At 47.7% G+C, this 24326-nt stretch overlaps 3 protein-coding genes across 3 annotated transcripts in view; 2 read left to right on the top strand and 1 right to left on the bottom strand.

Moving 5' to 3' along the window:
- The window catches only part of LOC144096671 (fatty-acid amide hydrolase 2-A-like), a 189643-nt gene that overhangs the window by 45207 nt on the left and 120110 nt on the right, over positions 1–24326 (top strand). The gene's annotated exons all lie outside the window — the stretch shown is intronic.
- On the top strand, positions 18586–20303 carry LOC144096670 (uncharacterized). The gene is made up of 4 exons (XM_077629506.1): positions 18586–18726; positions 18813–18951; positions 19648–19871; positions 19976–20303. Exons 1-4 carry the CDS (start codon positions 18674–18676, stop codon positions 20301–20303), a joined length of 744 nt encoding a protein of 247 aa, XP_077485632.1. The 5' UTR covers positions 18586–18673.
- On the bottom strand, positions 20348–23184 carry LOC144096669 (uncharacterized). Its single transcript, XM_077629505.1, has 4 exons — positions 22928–23184; positions 22547–22714; positions 21992–22127; positions 20348–21497 (listed from the first exon to the last, which is right to left on the bottom strand). Exons 1-4 carry the CDS (start codon positions 23077–23079, stop codon positions 20424–20426), a joined length of 1530 nt encoding a protein of 509 aa, XP_077485631.1. The 5' UTR covers positions 23080–23184; the 3' UTR covers positions 20348–20423.

The following is a 24326-nucleotide window of genomic DNA, read 5'->3' as shown; positions in this document are numbered from 1 at the left end:
CCGTCCCTGTGCTTCCATGTTTGACTTCTGTCCCGTTCTTAGCGCTGTTCCTACACCATGTCAAGTATGTTGTCACATGTTCCTCACTCTCACAAGTGAGGCATCGCATGATGCAATCATGATGGCCCGTCGCTGGGTGAAGAACACCACAGGTGTTACATCTGTTTCTCTGGAGGTCCGGGCATATTTGCATACTGCGACCTGTATAAAATACATGACTGGAGTAAAAAATGGGGAATGAGCCTTAAAAAATGATATTGTTACGAGGTGGCAAGCCAAGAAACGGGATGACATGATGACAGATGAAAATATGATTTAATGGCTGCGGGCCTAGCGTGAGCGCTCCGTCCCGCGCCACTGCGCTCTTCTTCGTCTTCGTAACAATATGTATGAGGTTTTCTAGAAAAAGGTTGCCAAGAAAATTTCAGTAGAAGATAGAGAACATGCTTATTAGACACGTCACATAGTATAAGAATCTCGGTGTATTTTTTATATCCTCTTTATCTTGGAGTCACCATAATGGCCACACTGTTTCTAGAACTTGTCAGCGTCTCGGCTCCTTGAGACGGAACATTTGCATGTTTCCTCACAACAGTCAGACAGTGGGGTATAAATTGCGTGTCAGGTATACACAGGAATACGCTTGCAATATATAAAACCCACGTACGTTTAAAGACAAGAATAAATGGGAGAAGTGCAAAAATTAGCAGTGCGATACATACTTAGTACACCAGCGCGCAATAGGCAGTTAGAGCATCATCATCATCGTCAGTCTCACTACGCCCACTGCGTCTCTCGTATTTCACAAACTAACCTGGTCCTTTCCCGGCTGCGGCCAGCTTATCTCTGCTAACTTCCTTATCTCATCTGGACACCTCACTTTCTACCACCCTCTGCTGAGCTTGCCTTATCTTGGAATCCAGTATGTTACTGTTAACGGCCGTCGCTTACCTTGCCTTCGCATTAGAAGATTTGCCCATTCCTGTTTTTTCTTCTTGATTTCCCTGGTAGAGTGTGTGCGGAGGGGGGGGGGGGGAGGGGTCAGGGAAATGGTGGTAGTGGTTTTATTAAAAATAATAGTAAAAAGGAAGGAAAAGATTTTTGCTAGCCCCGGCATCTGCCATCGATACTGAAGCACCTGAGCTGGGGCAGCGGAAATAAAGGACAGCAGGCAGAATGGAGAAATGAAATGAAAGAGGTGAGGGGACAGGAGTAGAGGACAGGGGGAGAAGTAATATGTACAAACTATTTACACAATAAGTAATGTGTCCAGGTTGTGCGCGTGATTAGTTCAGTTTAGAGAAATTAAATCACACACGCGCACAGCACTGTGTAGGTTACAACTGGAGTGGGGCGTCCAGTTATTAATCGTTCAAGGTAGAACGCTCCGCGAGTTCTACCTTGAACGATTAATAACTGGACGCCCCACTCCAGTTGTAACCTACACAGTGCTGTGCGCGTGTGTGATTTAATTTCTCTAAACTGAACTAATCACGCGCACAACCTGGACACATTACTTATTGTGTAAATAGTTTGTACATATTACTTCTCCCCCTGTCCTCTACTCCTGTCCCCTCACCTCTTTCATTTCATTTCTCCATTCTGCCTGCTGTCCTTTATTTCCGCTGCCCCAGCTCAGGTGCTTCAGTATCGATGGCAGATGCCGGGGCTAGCAAAAATCTTTTCCTTCCTTTTTACTATTATTTTTAATAAAACCACTACCACCATTTCCCTGACCCCTCCCCCCCCCCCCTCCGCACACACTCTACCCTCTTCCTTGTTCATTTTTCTTTCTATGACTCGCTCCCTTGTCCTCAATTTAGGTTGAACCCTCACTGTACGTTTCTACGTCATAGGTGAGTACCGGTAAGATACAGCTATTATACGCTGTTCTCTTAGGAATAATAGTAAACTGCTACTAATGACCTCAGAGCGCCTGCGAAAATGCGCTCTATTCTTATTAATGCTAAAGCATTACTAGGCTATATCGGCGAAAAGGTGTCTGCAAAATGTGTCCGCAAAATGTGGAAGCAAGGTGTAAAAGATGTCGAGATCTAAGAGCTACTGCGCCCTTTCCAAGATGTCGAGATCTGACTGCTACTGCACCCTTTCATTTCGACAAAAACGTTTCCTTTCCTTGAAATGCATACTTTCGCGAGGTTGAGGTGTCCACAGATATGTCGTGGTCTGAGAGCTACTGCGCCCTTTCCAAGATGTCGAGATCTGACACCTACTGCGCCCTTTCATTTCGGCAAAAACGTTTTCTTTAATAATAATTGTTTTTTGGGGGGGAAAGGAAATGGCGCAGTATCTGTCTCATATATCGTTGGACACCTGAACCGCGCCGTATGGTAAGGGATAAAAGAGGGAGTGAAAGAAGAAAGGAAGAAATAGGTGCCTAGTGGAGGGCTCCGGATTAATTTCGACCACCTGGGGATCTTTAACGTGCACTGACATCGCACAGCACACGGGCGCCTTAGCGTTTTTCCTCCATAAAAACGCAGCCGCCGCGGTCGGGTTCGAACCCGGGAACTCCGGCTCAGTAGTCGAGCGCCCTAACCTCGACTACTGGGCCGGAGTTCCCGGTTTCTTTCCTCAAAACATACTTTCGCGAGGTTGAGGTGTCCACCGAGATGTCGTGGTCTGAAAGCTACTGTGCCGTTTTCTTTCGTCAAAAATATTTCCTTTCCTCAAAACACGTGCTTTCGCGGGGTTCAGGAGTCCATCGAAAAGTCTAGATCTAAGAGCTACTGCGCCCTTTCCTTTCGTAAAAACGTTTCCTTTCCTCAAAACACATGCTTTCTCATTCTTCAACGAAAGCAGACTTTAGTGCCTTCTGAATTTTTCTTCTACTACAGCTGGGAGTCCACAACACCTTCGAGGAGTTGGCGGCGGCCCAGCTGAACGCACAGCTAGAAAGACGAACTTACAGAAACAGGCAGGCAACTCCTGAGAAGACTTGGCCACAGAGTGGAAACCACAGCAGATCCGGACGAGAACATTCCGGACGAAATCCGGCAAACCCTCAGAATCTGCCCACTGCCGCGCAACATGTACCCCAACCTACACGCGGCCAGAAGACAAGCAAGAGCAGAATACGTGGAGAGACACCTAGCCACGCAGAAAAACACGGTGTACACGGACGCAGGACTATAGCCGAGGGATAGACGCAACAACATCACGAGAGTGGCGGTGGCGGTCGTAGACCACACGGGCGACACGATCAGCTGCGCATCCGCGAGAGGACGTACGGTGGCAGAAGGGGAGGAGATCGCTGTGGCGCTTGCAGCGGTCGAAGGCTACCGCAGAAACAAGCCACAGATTATAATAACGGACTCCAAAACGGCCTGCAGACGATATCAGCAAGGAAGGATCTGCAGGGAGGCCCTACGCATCCTCCTCGGCGCGAGAGCCTCGGGATTCAAAGCGAAGCAAAAGGTCTTCTGGGTACCGGCACACACTGGAGTCGAGGGCAACTCGAGGGCTGACAGCCAGGTTCGCGAGATCACGCACCGAGCCTTGCTGACGGAGGACCTCGAGAACCCCTCGATGGTGGACCCGACGTACGCAGACATCCTAAATCACTACAGAGGCTGCAGGTTCAAGTATCCCCCGCCCCACAAACTCCCCACACAGCAAGAAGCGGTCAGCTGGAGGAGGCTGTAGACTGGCACCTTCTTGAACTTACACGTCCTAAGCAAAATGTTCCCCACCCAGTACAGCGACAGCTGCCCCTGGTGCGGGGACGTCCCGACACTTTACCACGTCACATGGGAGTGTAAACACAATTACACCTTCCACAAACGGACTAACCCGAGTGCGGAGCAATGGGAGGGCCTGCTCACCAGCAGCGAGCTCACCGCCCAAAGGGCATTGGTGCAGCACGCGTGCGAGGTGGCCAGGACCAGTGGAGCCCTGGAATGAGGGACCACCCTTGCTAAGGTGCCCCCGACGGCGGCGGCGGCTGCGGCAAGCGCCAAGACGCAGCTGCAAGGAGACTCTCCGGAACTGACCAAAAGAATTCAATAAATTTTTTCATTCATTCGTTCTAGCATTTGACGCTCGTGGCACAGATCTTGCTGTCCGTACGTGACCTAAGGAGACGTATTCCTTTACCATGTTCATCGCCTCGCTACCAATTGTAAACTGCGGCTCCTAGCCGAGACTGTGGAACATAACTTTGCTTTTGAGCATCAGTTTTTGACCTACCTTTCAGCTCTGCCTGTCTAAGGCGTTGATGATGCTTTGCAATTCATCCCCTCAGTGTCTTAGGAAGGCAATAACATTAGGAATCAGAGATTAGAAGGTATCCTCCATTAGCTCCAACTGTTCCGAATTCAGGCCGCTCAATACCTCCATTCGGTGAATAGCATTGGAGGGATAATGTCTCCCTGTCTGACACCCTTCCTTATTTGAATTTAATCATTGCCTTTATGAATAACTATGTTGGCTGTGCAGTACTTCCAGTACTTTCACATGCAGTACTGGATCATCCAGTACTTTTACACAAGCCTGTTCTACACCCTGATTCCGAAATATCTGCATGACAACAAAGGCTTCGACTGAGTAAGGCGCTTTCTCGTAATCTATTAAAGCTATATGCGAGCATAAGGGTTAGTTCAACGGTTGTCTGCGCATTTTTTATCATCTGAATGACAGTGTGAATTTAATTTACTGTGGAGTAGCCTGTAAGAAAGGAGCCTGGTCATTTGGTTGATTGAAGTGTAGGATTGGCCTGATTTTTGAGCGTCTGCCTTAGTAAATACCTTGTTGGGAAAATCTTATTAAGCTGATCAGTCAGTAATATTTCAAGTCCTTTACGTCCCCTTCCTTATAGATGAAGTTAAAGTGAGCGTTTTTATAAGATTCCGGTACGCTCGAAGTGATGTTTTATTTCTCTGCGCTACTGCTTCTCATATTAGGCGACAGCGTATACAGCACGTTCGTCCGAAAAGCCGTCAGCGTAGTAGTAGTCACCGTGCGTCGGAAATATTTGGGAGCTGAGTAAAAAGGACAGGTCGTGAGCACTCAATTAATAAAAAGCCGGGCTCTAGGCCGAGAATCGAACCATGGCCTTTGGCGTTCAAGACGGGGACGCTTACAGTCTGCCAGAGCAACTCAACGTTTGAGCATGAATAAAGACGCGTCTAGTGAATGCACGAATTTCTTACAAACGTATCTTCGAGATCTGTACTGAGGCGTACATGAGAAATTCTGAGTATGTAAATTACAGATGTCGGATTTAAGCGAGTACCATGCGTTTTCGGAAAATTTCGTCCAAGCTGGGCGTGCAGCCGTAGCGCCATCGTGTGCACGCTCTGAACCCCCCTTCGCCATGCACGGCGCTGGCCCGGCAGATGGCGCGCTCGTTGGCGACCTTTCTGCATCGAAGAAGTGTCGTTTGTTTCTGAAAAAGTGTGATGGAACCGCAGCCGTCTGCGAGTGCTAGTGTGGAGCAGCGTCTGTGTTGTTTTTAGAAGTCTCCTAGACACTCCGAGCGATTTGTTCAACGGGCAAGGCGATGGCGTTCCGTGAACTGCCTGGCAGCGCTGCAACACGCTGTAGCGTTCCACTCTAAAGGCAAAGCCTAAGCGTCCTCTAATTTTATCTTCCTGATTACTTCGGCTGATGTACAGATTTGTGTAGAGCTTCTTGGCTACATTAACTATATTGTCCTTATTGGTAATGACATTGCCCTTTTTGTCCCTTATGGTATATATCTGATTTTCGCCTATATACCTGGTTTCCTCTAGACCGCTTTCATGCTACCTGTGTTCCTTAGAGCATGTTCGATTCTCTTCACATTAAACTTCCTTATATCGGTTACCTTACGCTTATGGTATAACTTTGGTAGCTGTGCCAGTTCTGTTTGTTGAGTTACAGGCTTTCATGTGTCCGCGTTTCTTAATCATGTTTTGCCTCCTGAGAGCGCTTACCAGTGTCATATCTAGCCTATCGTCTAATTCTCTTGGACACCCCTTAATGACATCTCTGAAATTATGGTTCATTGTTTTAACACTTATGTCGTCGTCTTTGATGAGAGCTGAATATCTGTACGCGTGTGTCCCATTTCTTTCGCCGTTGTCTTTTTTTTGCGCCATTTTATCCAACATACCGAATATCTGTTCTGCAGCGTGATCGTGAATTTCTTTAAGGCCCCCTCTTTCTTTCTTCTTTCTTGGTAGTTTCTTCCATTTCCTATTGAAGTCTAGGCTATTTAGAGATGTCACCATCCTATGGTCCCTACATCTGACTTTGCCAAGCTTCTCCACTTCCTGCGCGATACCAATTGAGCGCACAATATAAAGTCCATTTCATTGTTAGGCCACATTCTTGAACTGGTTAAGCAATTCTGTCAGCACCGGATTTTCTGTTATCCGGTGGAGAATCGCGTGGCACCGGGATTCGACCCGTGGTCCTCTTGCACACCAGGCGGATGCTGTACCTCAACACCATCGCCGAAACTCAGGTCAAAGTAACGGAGAATTTTCCACAAACGCTTCGTCAGCACAAGAAGGATAAGCGGAATTTCGAATGAAAGCGCAGGGTAATCGCATCAGCTTTGAGCTTGATAGGGCTGTAGAGTCCGTGCCCAACCCATTCAAACGGCAGCTAATTGAATCTTGGCACAGTCAAAGCGCATCCAGAAATGCCCCCCCCCCCCCCCCAAAGTTCTCTACCATCAGTGTCAAGGCCTTTGTGACGTCGCAAAGCTCCCTATTTCCCTCTCCCATTTAGCGACAACACCCAGCTCATGTGACTAACACGACGCGGCGAGCGCCTGTGCCAGTGGTTAGAAAAAGCGCGTCCCTTGCTTCTATCCTGTCAACCCTGAGGAAAGTATCGAGTTCGCATCGAAACTTCGGTGGTCCCATGAAAATTTGGTCGGAATATTACAGTTTTCTCTCTGACATTAAAATGGAAAGTGCAGGAGCATGGCCGAACGATAATTTGTTTAAAGTTACTTCATGCAATTTTTTACTCACTTAATGGCATTTCCCACGATTCTTTACTTTTTAACCTTTATTACACACTGGCACTTCTGGGCCCCGAACAGAAAATTCAGGAGTGTAGATGGAACACTGCAGCATACAAAGAAACATTCTTTGTAAAAGCAGTTCGGAGACGGAATCGCTTGGCAGCTGCTTATGTACCGATTTCTTGCAGTCACCTGTTTTTTCTTCTTTACAAACGATGAAACCTTTCCCTTTGGGGTATTGGTCTGATAATTAGGTACTTGAGCATAGAACCTTAGCAGAGATATTGCTTTGCAGTCTTGGTCATAAGTCTTCCTTTTCCATTTCGAATGTAATCTAGGTGTTCTGATTTTCACATATCCCGGTGTACGCGGCGGACATTCTTACTTATTGTTCCTTTATTGCTGTTGCTGCTTTAAACAATCCTATTGTACATTGCTCTAACTTACAGCCTTGCAACATGGATATGGTGGATTATGTTGCCACCTAGCGTGGATTTATCTTAGTGTTTTCGTTCTGCATGGTAGCCTTTTTGTGGATTTCACTGCGTTTTAAGAGCGTTAGCTGGTACTACTTACGTTTGTCAAAGACGCGTCTGTCTGCAGTGAAGGTCAAATTGACCAAAACAGTTACCACATGACCTCACTATATCACATAGGAACAGTGGGCGCGTAGCGCCTGCATTGATACCTTTACCACAGAGAAAGAGATTCATAAAGACCGGACACTCCCATAGGGCCCAGCGGCCCAATTTACTGTGCGCACCAAGCGGCTAGACGAGAGACTTCTTGTTTCAGGCGCGCGCAGTTTACATGCTAGCATGTGCTGCGGCCTGCCGCATCATCATGGCGCGTTATTTCACTTCAGTATGGTCACCTGTTGTTATCTATTTACTTTCGATCCAGAAAGATGGAGAATTGCGTTCTGGGCGCTCTTGACCGGCCATGAATGCACCTGCGCCACTGCCTTCGTCAAACAGTGACAATCCTGAAAAGACTGCACGTACTACATTTAATTTGCTGCATATAAATCGAAAATCAAAACAGTAGCCGTCGCCACGCAAGGGCGTCCACAGAATTCTTTTGCGGGGGGGGGGGGGGGGGGGGGGGGCGTTGGTTGTTGGCGCCGAAGGGGGGGGGGGGGTCTCAGCGGTATGTTCGCAACAAAAAGGCACCATTTGCGGCGTAAATTTACATATTTATTTATAAATAAGTAAACTACACACATGCAATAAAAATTAAAAACAGCAAACTAATGCGTGGCTTGGAGAGATACACAGGAGTTTATTAACAAACAAACAATTAAATTTAATGAAAAAATGCAAAAACCTTAGTATCACTTCGTGGAGAAGAGTGCTCAGTCTTGCTGCATGCATGTTCTCGACTCATCCGAAGCCAGCACACAGCACAATATGTTCACAAACACGCAACTAAGTCACTCAGTCAGTCTTCCTTGAACAGCAGCTGCAGACGCCTCGGATATTTCTGGGCGAATTGCGTGATGACACGGGTGATGAAGTCATTTCTGTGCTTCATTACATGCTCTCGGTGCACGCTCATCATGCAAAGGCCGTCCAGCCTGTCGTTTGCCATCGTTGTGCGTAGCCAGGTTTTCACTCTCCTTTGAAGGAGCGTTCGACCGCACAGGTAGTAACCGGCAAAGCCAGAGTCATCTCAGTGGCTTTTGCAACACAGGGGAAGAATGTCTTGGCCTGATGTAGAACTCGCAGTAAGCTCTTTCTGATGGGTCCCCAGTTTTGTTACACATCTCGCACCAAGGGATGGTCTCTTCCTTGAAGTTGCCGATGCCGTAAAAGCATTGGAGTTCTTCGGTGAGGGTAGCGAACTGAACACGGCTCAAGTGCTTCATTTTTTATTTATGCAACAAGAGGTGGGCAGTTGACCTGAAAAATCTCGACCTCACCTCAACCTCAAAAAAAATTTGCCGACCTCACTCAATCTCAACCTCAAATTGTGAGGTTTAGGTCGGCTTCTCGACCTCAGAAAAAACAAAAAATCAAAAAGCGATTAAGAAGTTTTTCAGTTAAAAATATTCTGAGAAACCTGCGAGACAGGAAGGCAAAACTGATGATGGTTTTATTTAATAAGGTGTGTACAGATACTATTGTTGCGCACGCAATAGGGGAGGCTTATTGTCTGGGAACACTCGGAGAGTTTATGGCCTGCGGGCAGGGGTGTCCCATACGCTGTTACCACCAGTATGTCGGAGAGTACTTTATTAGTGTCAGTATTCGGCAACCTGTCTCGTGTATACTTGTTCGTATTGGAAGCTTCTCGCTCATTCACACACTAACCGGCAGTTGACAAACACAGGACTTCTACACCGTCTACCAGAAATTGGGAGGGGCAGGGGGGAGGGAGGGTAGGTATTCACGATACTCTTTTTAAACTTGAGAATAGTTTGCGAATGTAAAGAAACTGGTCGTCGATGTACTTTCCAATGCGACGGATACGCAGACGCATATCAGTACATCTCGATTTTGTAGTTCTTCCCGGCATGGCGAGAGGACTGAGCGTAGATAGTAATTTTGTCACCCAGCAAACGCTCTTTTCAGTCCTCTGTATGCTGCCTTGGAAAAAAACAACAAGCTGCGACTGCAGTACACCGACAAAGGCGCGTTGTATTTATGTCCTTGTAGAAGTGAGTGTCTTCTTTTATTAATGAGAAATCATTAGATTGCTCACTTTCAAGGTCATATCCGCAAAAACGTGCCCGCAATTAACGGTACCATGTGACGTCACGAGCCGACGAGTCACGCGATGAAGATGATGACGTCGCACAATTAATAGATGCTGATAATGTAACTAGATAACGTCAAGACTAATTACTATAATGAATGATGACATCATATAAGTGTGACGTCATACCTGGTCACGCGACAACGATGTAATGGGACTTCAAACCTAGTCACGTAATGACGATATAATATGACGTCACGCCTAGTCACTTGACACCGATGTAGTTTCACGTCATACCGAGGCCCCCACCCACTCCCATTTCAAGATCCATATGAATCCCACATTACTACACATGAGCGAAGGACGCATTACAAAGAGTGCCCACCACCCGGTCCATATCAATGACATTCGAATGGTCCAGCAGGTAAACGCGCCAGTTCTCGTGTATAACATACTACAATGATCATGCAACTTCACACGCCGTTGACCCTCAAGATGATGGCGATGATCATGATGATGCTAATATAGTATCTTTATGAGCCCGGGGAAGTCCGATGTACCGCTAGGAAATTAAAAGTTGCCATAATATTGATTAAATATTGTACATTACCCAGCAACCGAAGACAATTATTCTGCGGGAAAACAGGAATACCTGCAGCTAATAATTAAGGATAATGATGTTGATGTTCCTTGGAGGTCAAGACCCTCCCCTGTTTCAGCCACTTCCCTACAGGTGGCGGTGGTAATGGTTTCGAAATCCTAGGAATTCTCTGATGACTCGGTGATACCGCGGCATTTTGCAAGAAAGGTTCTTGATGACATCTTCGAACACTGTGCCAGCTATTCAAATCACACAGGTCAAAACAACTGGCCAGAAGTGGGCAGCGTGAACAGCTTCTCTGTCAAGAGCACCACGGTTCTCAACTCAAGTTTCACCGCGGCGAAATCTTTTCCCGAACCCCCCCCCCCCCCCCCCCCCGTCACGGAGGAAAAAAAAAGCGGCTAAGTACTCATACGCCTGAACTGAATTTTGGGTGCCATTTCGTCAACCAGTCTGTGAGACAAGCTGCTTAAGTCAGCGACCTGTTTTCCTTCAAAACAAAACTAGCCAGGCGAGCATTCTGCGAAGCCGTGTAAGGTGAACGATGGGTCTCTGCAAAATAGTTAAAAATAATGGGCAGTGCATGGCCGCCAACCTAACTGATCCCATGCGAGAAAAGAAAACAAACAGAATGATTACAAACATACAAACAAAAATAGCACGCTAAAAACAAAAGCGAACAGTGCGCCCCATTAAACATCATACTAGAATGTTTGAAACAGTGACTCAGCAGCGCAACGCCAGCACGTAATCAGTTCTATTCACAAACCTTCATTTAAAAAGTGGAGAAGGAATCAGCTACCACATGACCATACATTCATAATAGTTCTGCATTTTTTCACCAATGTAACACCACTATGCTGGTACGTAGAGCCCGTGCTGCGGTCTTTCGGCATAATAAGTGAATTTCCGAGAAGGAACAAGGAAACGGTGACCAAAAACAGGTTATTTGGAAGGATATAAGAGTGAAATTACATTAAATTAGCTTGGATTACGGAACGGGAATATACAGAAACAGTGTGAGATTTGGAAGGGGAAGACACCGGTCAAAAGCTGCGACGGCGTTATACAGTTTTTCAGACTTCGCTCTTATTTAATCAAATCAGCAGGTGTCGTTGTTAGGACCCGCCTGAATCACATTCTCTCGCCTGTGCCGACTGCTCCAGTTTCTGTTAAGTCTGCTTGTAATGTACAGCAGGGTCCCCTTTACTCGACTGCTAGGCAAGAGGCGTGGCGTCAGCGCCGGCAACGAGCACGAACACAAAATAGTCTACTTGGGGCCATCCGTGCTGCGACGAATTTATTGCGTGCTTCTTGGGCTGAACCTATTTGTTTGCGGCATCAAAGCTATTGCGGGTCAACTTGAGTTTTAAGCTTTGCGCCCTCTCTGGAGTTTGAGCCGACCGGCAGGCAGCTACGGGTGCTACGCCAGCGGGACAAGGGGGTGGTAGGGTGGCGTGCCGTGACAGCAGCACTCATTCCAGGAAGGCCAGAGGGGTGGGTCCTCCTGTAGGCTTAGGCTCAACGGATATTACGGCGCAGCACCAAAAGCTAAGAGCGGACAGCGGCATCCGGTTGTCTAGGCAACGGAAACCGAACACCAAGCGTGATTGCATGAACCTTGCGGTGGTGTGCTCCAACTCCGCTTCGGAAGCGGCACTCGTCGGAGTAAGACACGGCAACTGCAGAAAGTATCGACCTCATAATTTCTACCTCACTGAATGACGACCTCACTCAACCTCAAACTCACACCTGAGGTTGAGGTCTGATTTGCTGACATCACTCACAGAATTTCAAGCCGTCACCGGCCTCACCTCAACCTCAACTCACGACGTGAGGTTGAGGTCGACCTCATTAGGTCGAAACCTCATGAGGTTGCCCACCTCTGGATGCAACTGGAGAAGTTTGAAGCTCCTCTCATTGCTTTCAGTAAAGCGGCGAGCTAAAGAAGCAGTGACAGAGTCCAAGTACGGCACATATATTGCCACACGGTAGTATACCTCCGGCGACCGAATTCCGTAGTTGTCTCGGTGGGCCGGACGAGAGACTTGTCTTGGTACAGATGTCGCCACATTTAAGTGACTGGCTGCCTCCCTTGCTGCATTCATGATGTCAGAGAACTCCTCTACAGCGTTTGTCCGGTGGCCGCGAAAAATACGTTGCAGCTCAGTGATGTGGTCATTTCACAGAACGGAAGCCCATGGATACACCTTGCAGTAGGTTCGAGCCGAGCGCTGTACTTCGCTACAATGTGCAAGCAGACGTTGAAAGATGGTCTTGTTGTTGCGCAGTAGAGGATGTGAGCTCGTTGTCTAGTTGCAGCGTTCAAGCATGGTTCCGTTGACGCGAGCTCCCCGATTGATTCGACTATGGCCACGTAGTGCTGAGAGAAGATCCTAATAAACTTGTATTTTGCAGACCATCCTGTCTCACACAGCATCGGAATGTTGGGCACCAATTTTCTCCCGGCCACGCTCTCGCGGAAGAAGTTTATGGTTTGTTTGATTATCCCAATTGTGTTTCGAATTTCAGAAACGTCGTTCAAATCTTTGATGCCGAGATTTAGTTTGTGACTTGCGCACTGGAAAAATAGTGCCTTCGGGAACTGTTTCTGTATTATGTTGTTCACTCCAGCTTCTTTTCCAGCCATTGTAGAGCATCCATCGTACTCCTGTCCGACGAGGTTCGAGAGAACCAGCCCGGCATTCGTCAAAAGCTTCAAGATTGCAGCGGCGATGCAAGCGGAGTTTAATTTCTCCAGTTCTACAAATCCCAAAGACTGCTCTAGAACGCACACTTCGGCTCCCGCCTTTTCAATAAAGCGAACGCCTATCGACATCTGCTCTTTTCCTGAAATATCTGCAGTTTCGTCAGCAAGAACGAAAAAAGCAAACGCTGTGTTACCTTCGGCAACTATCTGCTCTCTGAGGATGTCGCCACAGATTGTGTAGATCTCATTCTGGACGCGGACAGAAGTTTACTTAGCATTGCCAGAAGAAGAAGCGAAGTGGTCCTGAAGTCGAGCACCTCCAGCTTCTACCCGAAAATCAAGGAGATCATTGAAGACTCCATCCACTATCGGACTGCTTGCCGCGAATTGGCAAGTCATACGTCGCGCAAAGGACAATGGTGGAAACTATTGGAAATAGTTTCTCACGATCCCTTTCAACTTGCTCGTGCATTGCTCTGTTCAGCTGCTGTACAACGGGTAGCTGCTCTCCTTTTGACCGCATCCATAAAGTTCCGTGAGGCCGTCATTGCCTGGTGTCATTGGTATTTTACGTGATCCCTGCAAGCTTCGTGCATTTTTCTGCAGTTACTGAAAGCGCGCACGGTAAAACTACCTTGAATACCCCGATGAACACGCGGAGGAAAGCTGGCGCAAAAACGACAAAGGGTGCCTTTCGCTGTCGCTGAGTACGCAAGCCAAGGGGCGTAATCTCCCAGCCATTTGTGGCGAAAAGGCCTCTTTCCAGGTGTTACATCCTTCTTAAAGTCGTAGGTAACATTTGGTGACCATGGCTTAGTAAGAAGGCGTAACTTCAAAAAGTCCGGGATGCCAGGGAGTTTATCTTTGCCTAGAAACTCCCCTAAGTCATATTCTTGAGGCAAGTTAGTTGTTTTCTTGCTGTTATCACCGGACTTCAATCCCAAGTAAGGAGAAAGGGAATTGTCTTGGCTTACTGCGTGACTGGAACTCGCTGTTGGAGTAGTTCCTTCCATGGAGTCGACGACATCGGCTACTGTCCGGTGATGAAAGCTTGCATCGCTCTGGTCAAATCCGGACTTCAATCCTAAGAAAAGAGAAAGGGAATCTTATCGACCTGCTGCGTCACTGGAGCTCACTGTTGGCGGTGTCCCTTCCATGGAGTCGACGACATCGGCTTCTGTCCGGTGATGAAAGCTTGCATCGCTCTGGTCAAATCCGGACTTCAATCCTAAGAAAATAGGAAGGGAATCATCTCGGCCTGCTGCGTCACTAAAGCTCACTGCTGGCTGTGTCCCTTCCATGGAGTCGACGACATCGGCTACTGCCCGGTGATGAAAGCTTGCATCACTCTGGTCAAATCCGGACTTCAATCCTAAGAAAAGAGAAAGGGAATAATCTCGGCCTGCTGCGTCACTGGAGCTCACTGTTGGCGGTGTCCCTTCCATGGAGTCGACGACATCAGCTACTGTCCGGTGATGAAAGCTTGCATCACTCTGGTCAAATCCGGACTTCAATCCTAAGAAAAGAGAAAGGGAATCATCTCGGCCTGCTGCATCACTGGAGCTCACTGTTGGCGGTGTTCCTTCCATGGAGTCGACGACATCGGCTACTGTCTGGTGATGAAAGCTTGCATCGCTCTGGTCAAATCTGGACTTCAATCCTAAGAAAAGAGAAAGAGAATCATCTCGGCCTGCTGCGTCACTGGAGCAGACTGTTGGCGGTGTCCCTTCCATGTAGTCGACGACATCAGCTACTGTCTGGTGATGAAAGCTTGCATCACTCTGGTCAAATCCGGACTTCAATCCTAAGAAAAGAGAAAGGGAATCATCTCGGCCTGCTGCGTCACTGGAGCTCACTGTTGGCGGTGTCTCTTCCATGGAGTCGACGACATCAGCTACTGTCCGGTGATGAAAGCTTGCATCACTCTAGTCAAATGCGGACTTTAATCCTAAGAAAAGAGAAAGGGAATCTTCTCGGCCTGCTGCGTCACTGGAGCTCACTGCTGGCGGTGTCCCTTCCATGGAGTCGACGACATCGGCTACTGTCCGGTGATGAAAGCTTGCATCACTCTGGTCAAATCCGGACTTCAATCCTAAGAAAAGAGAAAGGGAATCTTCTCGGCCTGCTGCGTCACTGGAGCTCACTGTTGGTGGTGTCCCTTCCATTGAGTCGACGACATCAGCTACTGTCCGGTGATGAAAGCTTGCATCACTCTGGTCAAATCCGGACTACAATCCTAAGAAAAGAGAAAGGGAATCTTCTCGGCCTGCTGCGTCACTGGAGCTCACTGCTGGCGGTGTCCCTTCCATGGAGTCGACGACATCGGCTACGGTCCGGTGATGAAAGCTTGCATCACTCTGGTCAAATCCGGACTTCAATCCTAAGAGAAAGGGAATCTTCTCGGCCTGCTGCGTCACTGGAGCTCACTGTTGGTGGTGTCCCTTCCATGGAGTCGACGACATCAGCTACTGTCCGGTGATGAAAGCTTGCATCACTCTGGTCAAATCCGGACTTCAATCCTAAGAAAAGAGAAAGGGAATCATCTCGGCCTGCTGCGTCACTGGAGCTCACTGTTGGCGGTATCCCTTCCATGGAGTCGACGACATCGGCTACTGTCCGGTGATGAAAGCTTGCATCACTCTGGTCAAATCCGGACTTCAATCCTAAGAAAAGAGAAAGGGAATCTTCTCGGCCTGCTGCGTCACTGGAGCTCACTGTGCACGCTTTGGGGGTGAAAGGAACGCCGCGCGACTTCCGAGGGGAAGGGACACTCGCCACTCTGGTCGTAAAATTTGTTTTGTGTGTTTTTATGGGGTTTAGAATCCCAAAACGACTCAGAATATTAGGGACGAAGCAGTAGACAGCTCCAGATAATGTCGACCACCTGTCCCGAAAATGTCTCTACCGTGCACTGGGATCGCACAGTACATGGGCGCCTTCTGCATTTCGCCTCCATCGAAACGCGGCCGCATCGGCCGGGATCGAACCCGCGCACTCGGGATCAGCAGTCGAGAGCACTACCCGCTGAACCACCGCGCGCCGAGGCTCCGGTTGCAAAATGTAAAGGAGGAACTCACATAAACAAACATATACGCACGGAAAGGACGCCATGTAAAGGGCGCTCGGTTACAATAGCGTTCACACGAGATGGATGGGCCGCGGGCCACACCGAACATTAGAATAATGGCAGTAACATTAAATACCGCTTTGGAATGTTACTTCAATTTTGAACATTATTAAATAACATTATGTGTTATAAAGAAAACATTAGTTCAACACTGAGAGTAAATATTATTTTGATATGGTGACTTTTTAATGCTAATATATTGCTAAACATTACCATAAAATAATATATGTGGTGCCAAAACATTTGTTTAAAGTCCCAAATGAACAATGTTTTAATATAGTCCTCTAAACTTTATTATAATGTTGGAATCATAAATATAAACAAAAGTGCAATATGTTTGTCCCAGACCTTTTACCACTGTTCCTTCAGTAAATATAATATTCGACTAGATGTACGTTGCAACTGAATCTCTTGTATTGTGCCTACCATGCATTCTATGCACAGCTACAATATTTTGTTAGGAATTTTTCTTTATTACCCATTCGTCACTATTACTCACCAGCCACCCGTGGGTAACGGGTGTATAGGCTTGACACGATAGCACCCGTCCGGAGGCGAATGTATGATTTGCATGCTGTGCTGTGTGTGGAGCTCAAGTGCCGCCCCGTAGTTCGTCTTTGAAAAGTGTCAACTTGTGTACCGTCACAACTGGTGGACCCGCATGCTCGTGGGAGGTTGCTTTAACAATTTCGAGAATGTTGCATTTATTTTCTATTGATTATTTTATAGTGGTATAAGAACGTTAAATGTATATGATAAAATTGCAAAAAATATTATAAAAGTACATCAAGAACTTACAATTAACTCTCGACTAAAGAAAAAGAAAAGTAATATTGTTATAATGCTTCAGTCCTACATTGGATCAACATCGTTGGATATGGTGCAAAGATGTGGCGAGCAGTAGCTTGCGATTTTTTAGTGCGTGGTAGCAATTGCCTCATCTAGCTTAGAATATGTTTGTCCTTCCTTTCCAAGTTTTCTATCATTTTTCTCGTGCCCTGACTTGGTTGACCATTTGTGAATTGTCCGGGTAGCAGCAAAACATTATAGCAATGTTAATTTTTGTTTGGTTCGATCCCGGCCGCGGTGGTCGAATTTCGATGGAGGCGAAATTCTAGAGGCCCGTGTGCTGTGCAATGTCAGTGCACGTTAAAGAACCCCAGGTGGTCGAAATTTCTGGAGCCATTCACTACGGGGTCTCTCCTAGCCTGACTCGCTTTGGGACGTTAAACCCCCATAAGCTATACCAAACCGAACGTTAATTCAATGTTCTTAATGTATTTGCAAGGCCGACGCTTGTTTGGGCTACATTCATTTTTATTAATGCATGACGCCTACTCCGCAGAAGATAGAGCGGGGCCACTCTGCCGGAGACGAGCCTGCCAAGGATCCACCCAAAGGGTTTCCCATTGTACAAAGGTGCACGTACTGGTAAACACGTGGCCGTGTCGGCTCCTCTTGTGGGAACACGGTCGGAATCATTTACTCGCTGCGGCCGCTGTGGGGAGGCCTCTGACGCAGGAGGGGCACTCAGCCAAGTACACGCACTTAATGGTTGCCGGTTCGGTGGCCGGCCTACGAACGTATCCTGATTATAGGCACCCTGCACCCGCCAGGCACCGCCACCGTTGACGCTGCGTTCAGCGCCCCTCGCGGCCAGTTCCTCGTCCCTGTCAGGAAGGCTCGCCTCGCGACTTCGAAGGGATGGCGTCTGCCAGCGGCGTGCCACTTATTGTAGAGGCGGGATTTCGCGCTATTCACGATGCGGAAAAATTCTTGAGAGGAGCAAACATCAAGAAAGGCACGAAGCTTTTTGAAGCAGGACACGTACACAACGTGAAAGAGGTGGTGTCGTGCGACGGGAGCGAAGTAACAGCCCGGTGCATTGCGCAGACGAGCATTACTGCGCCACCGAAAACCATCAAATTAACGGTAAGAAATATTTCTATCTAATGTCTGTTAGCGCTGCGATCTTACTTTATTTTTTTATGTAGCTATCTTCCAGTAGACAGCTTGTTGCCGCGAGCTGCAGTTGCAAGGCAGGCGTCGCAGGCAAATGCAAACACGCTGCTGCCGTTGCCGTGTATTTGGAGCAGTGTGAAACGCTCTCTAAAACGAGCCAACCGCAAGCCTGGGGTGTTCCTACATTTAAGAATGTTTACCCTAAACTTTCGAAGACGGCCAAGCGGCATAACATTGAAGGTAACTAGAAAACTCCAGTTTTTGAGCGAACGGCGCAAACCTGACTTGATAACATTCTCGTTTGCAGCACCTTCGGTTTTCGATGTGAAATTCCCTGTTGAAACTATCCCTTGAAATGATGTACCCGCTGTGTAATCTGCCGCTCATATTTTTTTCATTTTTTCAGCAACTGCTAGGTCGTTATCGCTGCAACACGTGCGTCAATATATTGGGGATATCGAATGTCCAATAAACGAGCTTTTACAAGCAGAAGAGGGTGAAAGCTGTGGTGAAGCGCCTGTGCGCACTGAAACTCCTGCCGGCAACGTAAAACTTTTTGACTGGGATTGTTCAGAAAAGGAGTACCCCAGCTACTTCATGCAGGATTCTTGCGGAAAGCTTGTGCTAAAAAAGCGGAATTTCACTGCAAGGTTTGTTTAATTTCTACACAGTTAGGACAAGTGCCCTGATTCTTAGACATTAGGATATGTGATTACTGTACTAAATTATCACCCAGTCTTTCAGATGTGGAGGCAAAGATTTATGAGGAACATGTTGCTGTTGCCCCTGAAAACGTGCCTTCACTGTCCAAAAAGACGCTGGACGACAAGGCGCAGTGGAAGCGAGCTAGGATTCCGCGCATAACTGGAACAAAGGTAAGCGATTCTTTGCTGCGCAAAATTTGGGCTTCCTCAGGTGTGAGCTCGGACGAGTTGCGAAGTCAATGACCGGAAATCGCAGGTGCAAGAAGAGGGAAGGGTTCCCAGAGATCCATTAGCATTCCTCGGCGTCTGTTGAATGTGCCATGAGTTAAAAACCTGTCTAGGAGGTAATGCAAGAGTCAAGCAAACGCCTTCCGCACGGGTTTGACCATTGTTAGACCAGAAACCGCGCGCGCGTGTTGGCCGTCGCGAAGGGTGGGCCCCGCAGTGGCACAGTCCTTGGAATGGCAGCTGCGGAGCCGAACGAGCTCCGCCGAGGGCCTTAAATTCCAAGTAAAACCCGCCGGCCACCAATGGTGGAAAAAAAAAAACCACCAAAAAAAAGGGGATTCGGAGGACTCACTACGAAATAAAAGAACTTTCGCATACCAGAGTAAAAGGTTGGAAATAGCAGTTCGCTGTGAGCAAACAAAATTGTGATAATGTGAGTAAACTTGCCCGTGGCGCAGAAATATCGTTTTGGCTGCAAAATATTTATTCTAAGCTCTAATTTTCTTTTGCTGTTTTAAGCCAGACAATTGGAACGAATTATTCCTCTTTACCGAGCGTATCATACAACTCCGTGTAAAAACGTCTACATTTAATGAACCCTGCAAAATTTATGAAGTGCGCTATTTGCTTTCTTTTCAGGCCTACAGAGTACTTTGCTGTCGGCAAGAAAATATTGACAGAAGAGCGAGGTCCCTCATTTTCGAGCAAGACTTCGGAGGGCCAACCGTGCGATACGGCATCGCGATTGAGCCCAAAGCCCGCCGAGCATTTGAGAATGAACACGGCGTTGAAGTTTCATTGTTCGGCCTGGTTGTTTCACGCAAGGAGTCGTGGTTAGCGTGCTCTCCGGACGGAATCTTTCTGTAAGTATATAATAATTTTTGTACAAGATATCACCTTTTTGCTATTTTGCCAGAACATCAATAACTTCCATTGCTGCATTTGATTATTCTGTTCTGAAATGCAGGACGCACGAGAACGAGGCTGTGCTTTTGGAGATAAATTGCCCCTTCAGTCGCAGAGGTCAGACGCTGACAACAGATCCACTTTTGCCATATTTGCAAAAGAACGATGCTCTGGAGCTGCGAAAAAAGCACACTTACTACGCTCAAATACAGATCTCCCTGTACGCCCTGGAGCTACAACAGTGCTGGTTTTACGTCTACACGGAAGCTGATTCCCTGACGATTAAAATTTCCCGGGATGAAGAATACCTCGCCGAAGCGATTCCGTTGCTCCGGGAGTTTTACTTCGCAAAGTACCTGACATGCTTGAAAGAATACTACAACACGTAATGGTGCAGTAATCCTTTCATGAAATATACTCAGTTTTTTCATGATTTGTTTATTTGCCAAAGGGTCAAAAACAGAGCTGTGCAATATGTACATACCGAGAAGTGTAATAAACAGAGTGTCTTATGAGACATTGCATTCGTTCCTTGCAAAAATTCCTGGCTTTAGGTTTGTTATCACAGCGACCACATGAACAATATCATCGACATACCCAGCCAGTTCATGAGGAATTCTTTGGGAAAGTATATTGAACGTTTTCAGCCTTTGGATAACTCTTTCCACATGAATGCAAACAGACGCTGTCTCAAACGTCGCATCGACTTCTGACTCCGTAAACTGGGCACTCGTCGCAAATGGTGGCATCACAAGTGTCGCCTGTTGCACCCCAACGTCAGTGCGAATTCCCGGAAAGCCTTTGTCCGCTAGAATGACATCGCCAGGCTCTAGAAGGGATAACAGCTTGCCGTCCACTGTGATGGTCGCGTCCGAAGTCCTTCCGCCGTACCCTTCTGATACGAAAGTTATTGCACCATTCGGTGCGATGCAGATTAAATACTTCAGGGTGTACCTGCCCTTGTAGTGGGAAAACCACAGGTTGCGTGTCTCCACATCTGGCGGCATTTCGGTTTCTATTTCAGTACAATCTATAATAGCCCTGCACGTATCGCAGTGCCTTTTGAAGCTCGGCGGCATTGTGCGCTGCATTGCTAATCGTGACGGCCAATAGATCCAGTCTTTCGTTGCTACTTTTATGTTCACAAGAACAGACTTGAATACCCTGGACGCCGTTGTGCTGTGCACGCAAAACAGTGAAGCGAGAAACGAAAACGGCAAGCCATGTTTCAGCTTCATCAAAAACAAAAGAAGCTTGTCCTCAACGGAAAGCTCCCTTAACCTTTGCGTTCCTGGCGGAAGAACACTTAGGAGCAACGAAAAAAGCTGAAATGACACCGCAGTGAAGGATTGCAGCGCAGCCTCATTACCATGGAGTGCCCTAAAACCTCCAAAGTACGGCTGTTTCCGCACAGGGCCCACGTTTTTGTCGCACAATTGAGCTGAATCACATGAGGTTCCGCGTTCAGCGGTGGTGGAAGTCCTGTGGTGCACATAGCAACTTGCGTTGCAATTTGATGTTGTCGAGATGAACGTAAATTCCCCGGAAAGGCATTCGGGCTCCATGTCGGTCATCGTGCATGCCTGCAATGAACGAAATACAAAAAAAAGTAGCAGGTCAGCGGCTGCTGTTAACATTTTCCGGATTGCTTGCATACTGATCCTTTTCAAGATTCCGTGAATCAACTTCCCTGCGTAGCAAAAACTCTACCATGAAGACGCTGCCTATCCTAGGAAGAGAAGTTGGGTGCAGCGCTAAGACATCTGTCCAAGCCGTACGCTGTGTATGCATTGACATGAATTGCCTTGGCGCACCCTTCCTTCGCGATTGCAGCGCGGGGAGAGTGAGTTGTACCTGCTAAGGAATGGCTTGGTAGAGCTGCACTTAACTACCTTTATCGCGAAAGCAACAAATTGCAGAAATGTGCAGGAATTATGTGTGTCTACAGCACTGCACCCTATTTTCTGTCCCCGGAACCGGCTTGGCTGCCATGGTGAAGTGGTTTTCGCTGCGCAAATAAGCTACCTCTCACAGTTTTGCAAACGCTCAATGCTGCTTTGAAGGAAAACCTACGTACATCGGCAAACTTCTTTTGTGACGCAGTTTCGTCACCGCCACTCGGTGGAGAGTTGGCGTCAGGTGAAACTGCATTCAGTGGGCGAGGATCATCGTCGATCTGCTGATCATGCTTTCTGCTCTCTCTTTCCTTTCGCCTGCAAATATTATGCAACAAAACTAAGCGGAAGTGCAAAAAGAAAAGAAATCAAGGTCAGTCGTCAAACGAACAGACGTTTCGCTCACCGCCGCCAGCACAATGTATTAAAACAACTAAGCTCTCGACCAGGCGGAGCAAAAAAAAAGTATTGTGACACGCCGCTCTGAACGGGGAATAAATACAGCAGCGTAGTACATTTAAAATGGTCTAAGAGATGTGCAGCAAGACGACAGGAATGGAGACGTTCGAGATTGTGGCGAACACATATGATAGTTTTACAAGCGCACCTGCATGCAGCCATGTGCCTGCTGTCGTTTTTCAGGCCAATTACGCGTTCTTGGAGAAAATATCTAGCCCCGAAAACACAACAACAAGTACACATTAATGAACCCGAAGTTGATACATTTGTCAGCATACCTGTCATGACGCCCGGACGAACCACTTGTGCTTGCTTTTTTGTACGCTGATGGAAAGATGCTTGGGTCGTAGGATGGGTGCCCTTCTTCATTCGATTTAGCATTGCTTACAAAATGCCTGCTGCATATTTTTGATTTCCTCGAAGGCATCCAATCCGTACCATCTTCGCTGCATAGTTCAAAATAACAACAAATATACATGATACTCCGCTACACGTTTGCAAGGAACGATGCTGCGGCGCTTTTTATCTATCGTCATATAAGTTCACGAAAGTGCATCAAGACAGTGCCAAAAAACTTGATTTTTCCTGCACTGTAAAACTGCAACGAGTCCCTATGTCTACAGCATGGTATGAGAACAAGAAAAGGAGCTCAAACTTACTTTTGGCGAAGAATAAGCCGAATCCAGCGCTCACGCCGTTCCGTCTCCCAGTGTCGCGTCGGGAATCCATAAAACCTTGTCCCAGGCGAATTCAGATACGTATTACTGCATCCTACTACACAGCAATGTGTCCTGCTGTTGTTATTAGCCATTTTGTGCTCGGAAAGGAGGCGCACAACTGCTTCGCGACGGCGCGCGCAACACAGCGCGAGCTGTCAGACTGCCCCCGCCTTCCTGACAGGGACGCGCGCGCCGCCGCTGCCGCACCTGGCGTGCGCCGCTTTCGCGTCGTTTTTTGCTATTCACGCAGCCATCACTCAACGGTTCGAGTGAGGAGGCGTGTCGCAGTAGCTCTCAATGCGAGGATGACGGCGGCGATGTGTGTGCGTGGGAGGAAGGGGGGTGGGGGAGGGGGGGTTAAAGAGAAGGCTCCAGGCAGGACAGGGCTCGGATGCCTTTTCAGGAAAGAGGGATTTTGTATTTGTTCACGGTGTACGAACATACTGCACGGCGTATTTAAGTTTTACTTTTTACTTTGCTTTTTGTTATTGACCGGGCGCTGGGTTTGAGTCTGCAGTTTGGCGGCCGCTTCGAAAGCAGGATCTGCTCGTCGGTCCCCTCGGCTCCCTGTTAAGTCGCTGGCTCGCTGGTCATTAAGAGGTCCTGGCCTTTTGCCAGCGTCCGTTCTCGAAGAGTGCCGGCTATGTTTTATGGCCGTAATTTCCCCTCTTTTGCCGTTTCATATGCTTTTATGGTACGGACACGCTGGTGACAAAACAGGCGCGGCACGCCGGCGGCGCGCCGCGTGCCGCGAAACTTGCCTCGGCGGCGGGTTGGTCTGCCGCGCAGAGGATCTATTTTCGGCGGCTTTCCGCGTGGCGCGGAGCTGCGAGATCAATGAGCAAGACTTTCATTTGAGCTAGTTGGTTGTAGCTTGACATGGTTTACGCAAAAAAGCGTACAGGCGCTAAAAGACGAAGACAAGCCCACTCAAGACAGGACAGGCGCCAACTTCCAACTAAGTTTATTCATGGAAAAAACCGCTTAATAACCACACCAGCAGGCAAAGATAGAACCAAACAAAAACACGCAGTGACAAAGCATAGGAACACATGCCAAAAGGATCAAGAAATGATTACAACTCTGATAATGACCCACTGAGAAACCTAATCTCTTCTTCTGAGAGCGGGACAGATGGCTTGCTTATGCAGATATGACCCCTCTGCTTGATGTAATACGCTTCTATGATTTCACGCTCTCATTTGTCTTTAGACCTTGCGATGAATTTGATATTTTCAAAACCTGGACGACACTTGCAGCTTTTGCAGTGAGTGGCCATGTGGCTCCCATAACCATTTTTTGTCGCAATCTTGTGCTGCCTCACTCTTTCATTGTAGCA

The sequence above is a fragment of the Amblyomma americanum genome, chromosome 7 (assembly GCF_052857255.1).
Source record: "Amblyomma americanum isolate KBUSLIRL-KWMA chromosome 7, ASM5285725v1, whole genome shotgun sequence".
NCBI classification, from domain to species: domain Eukaryota; kingdom Metazoa; phylum Arthropoda; class Arachnida; order Ixodida; family Ixodidae; genus Amblyomma; species Amblyomma americanum.
This window is presented reverse-complemented; position numbering and strand designations above follow the sequence as displayed.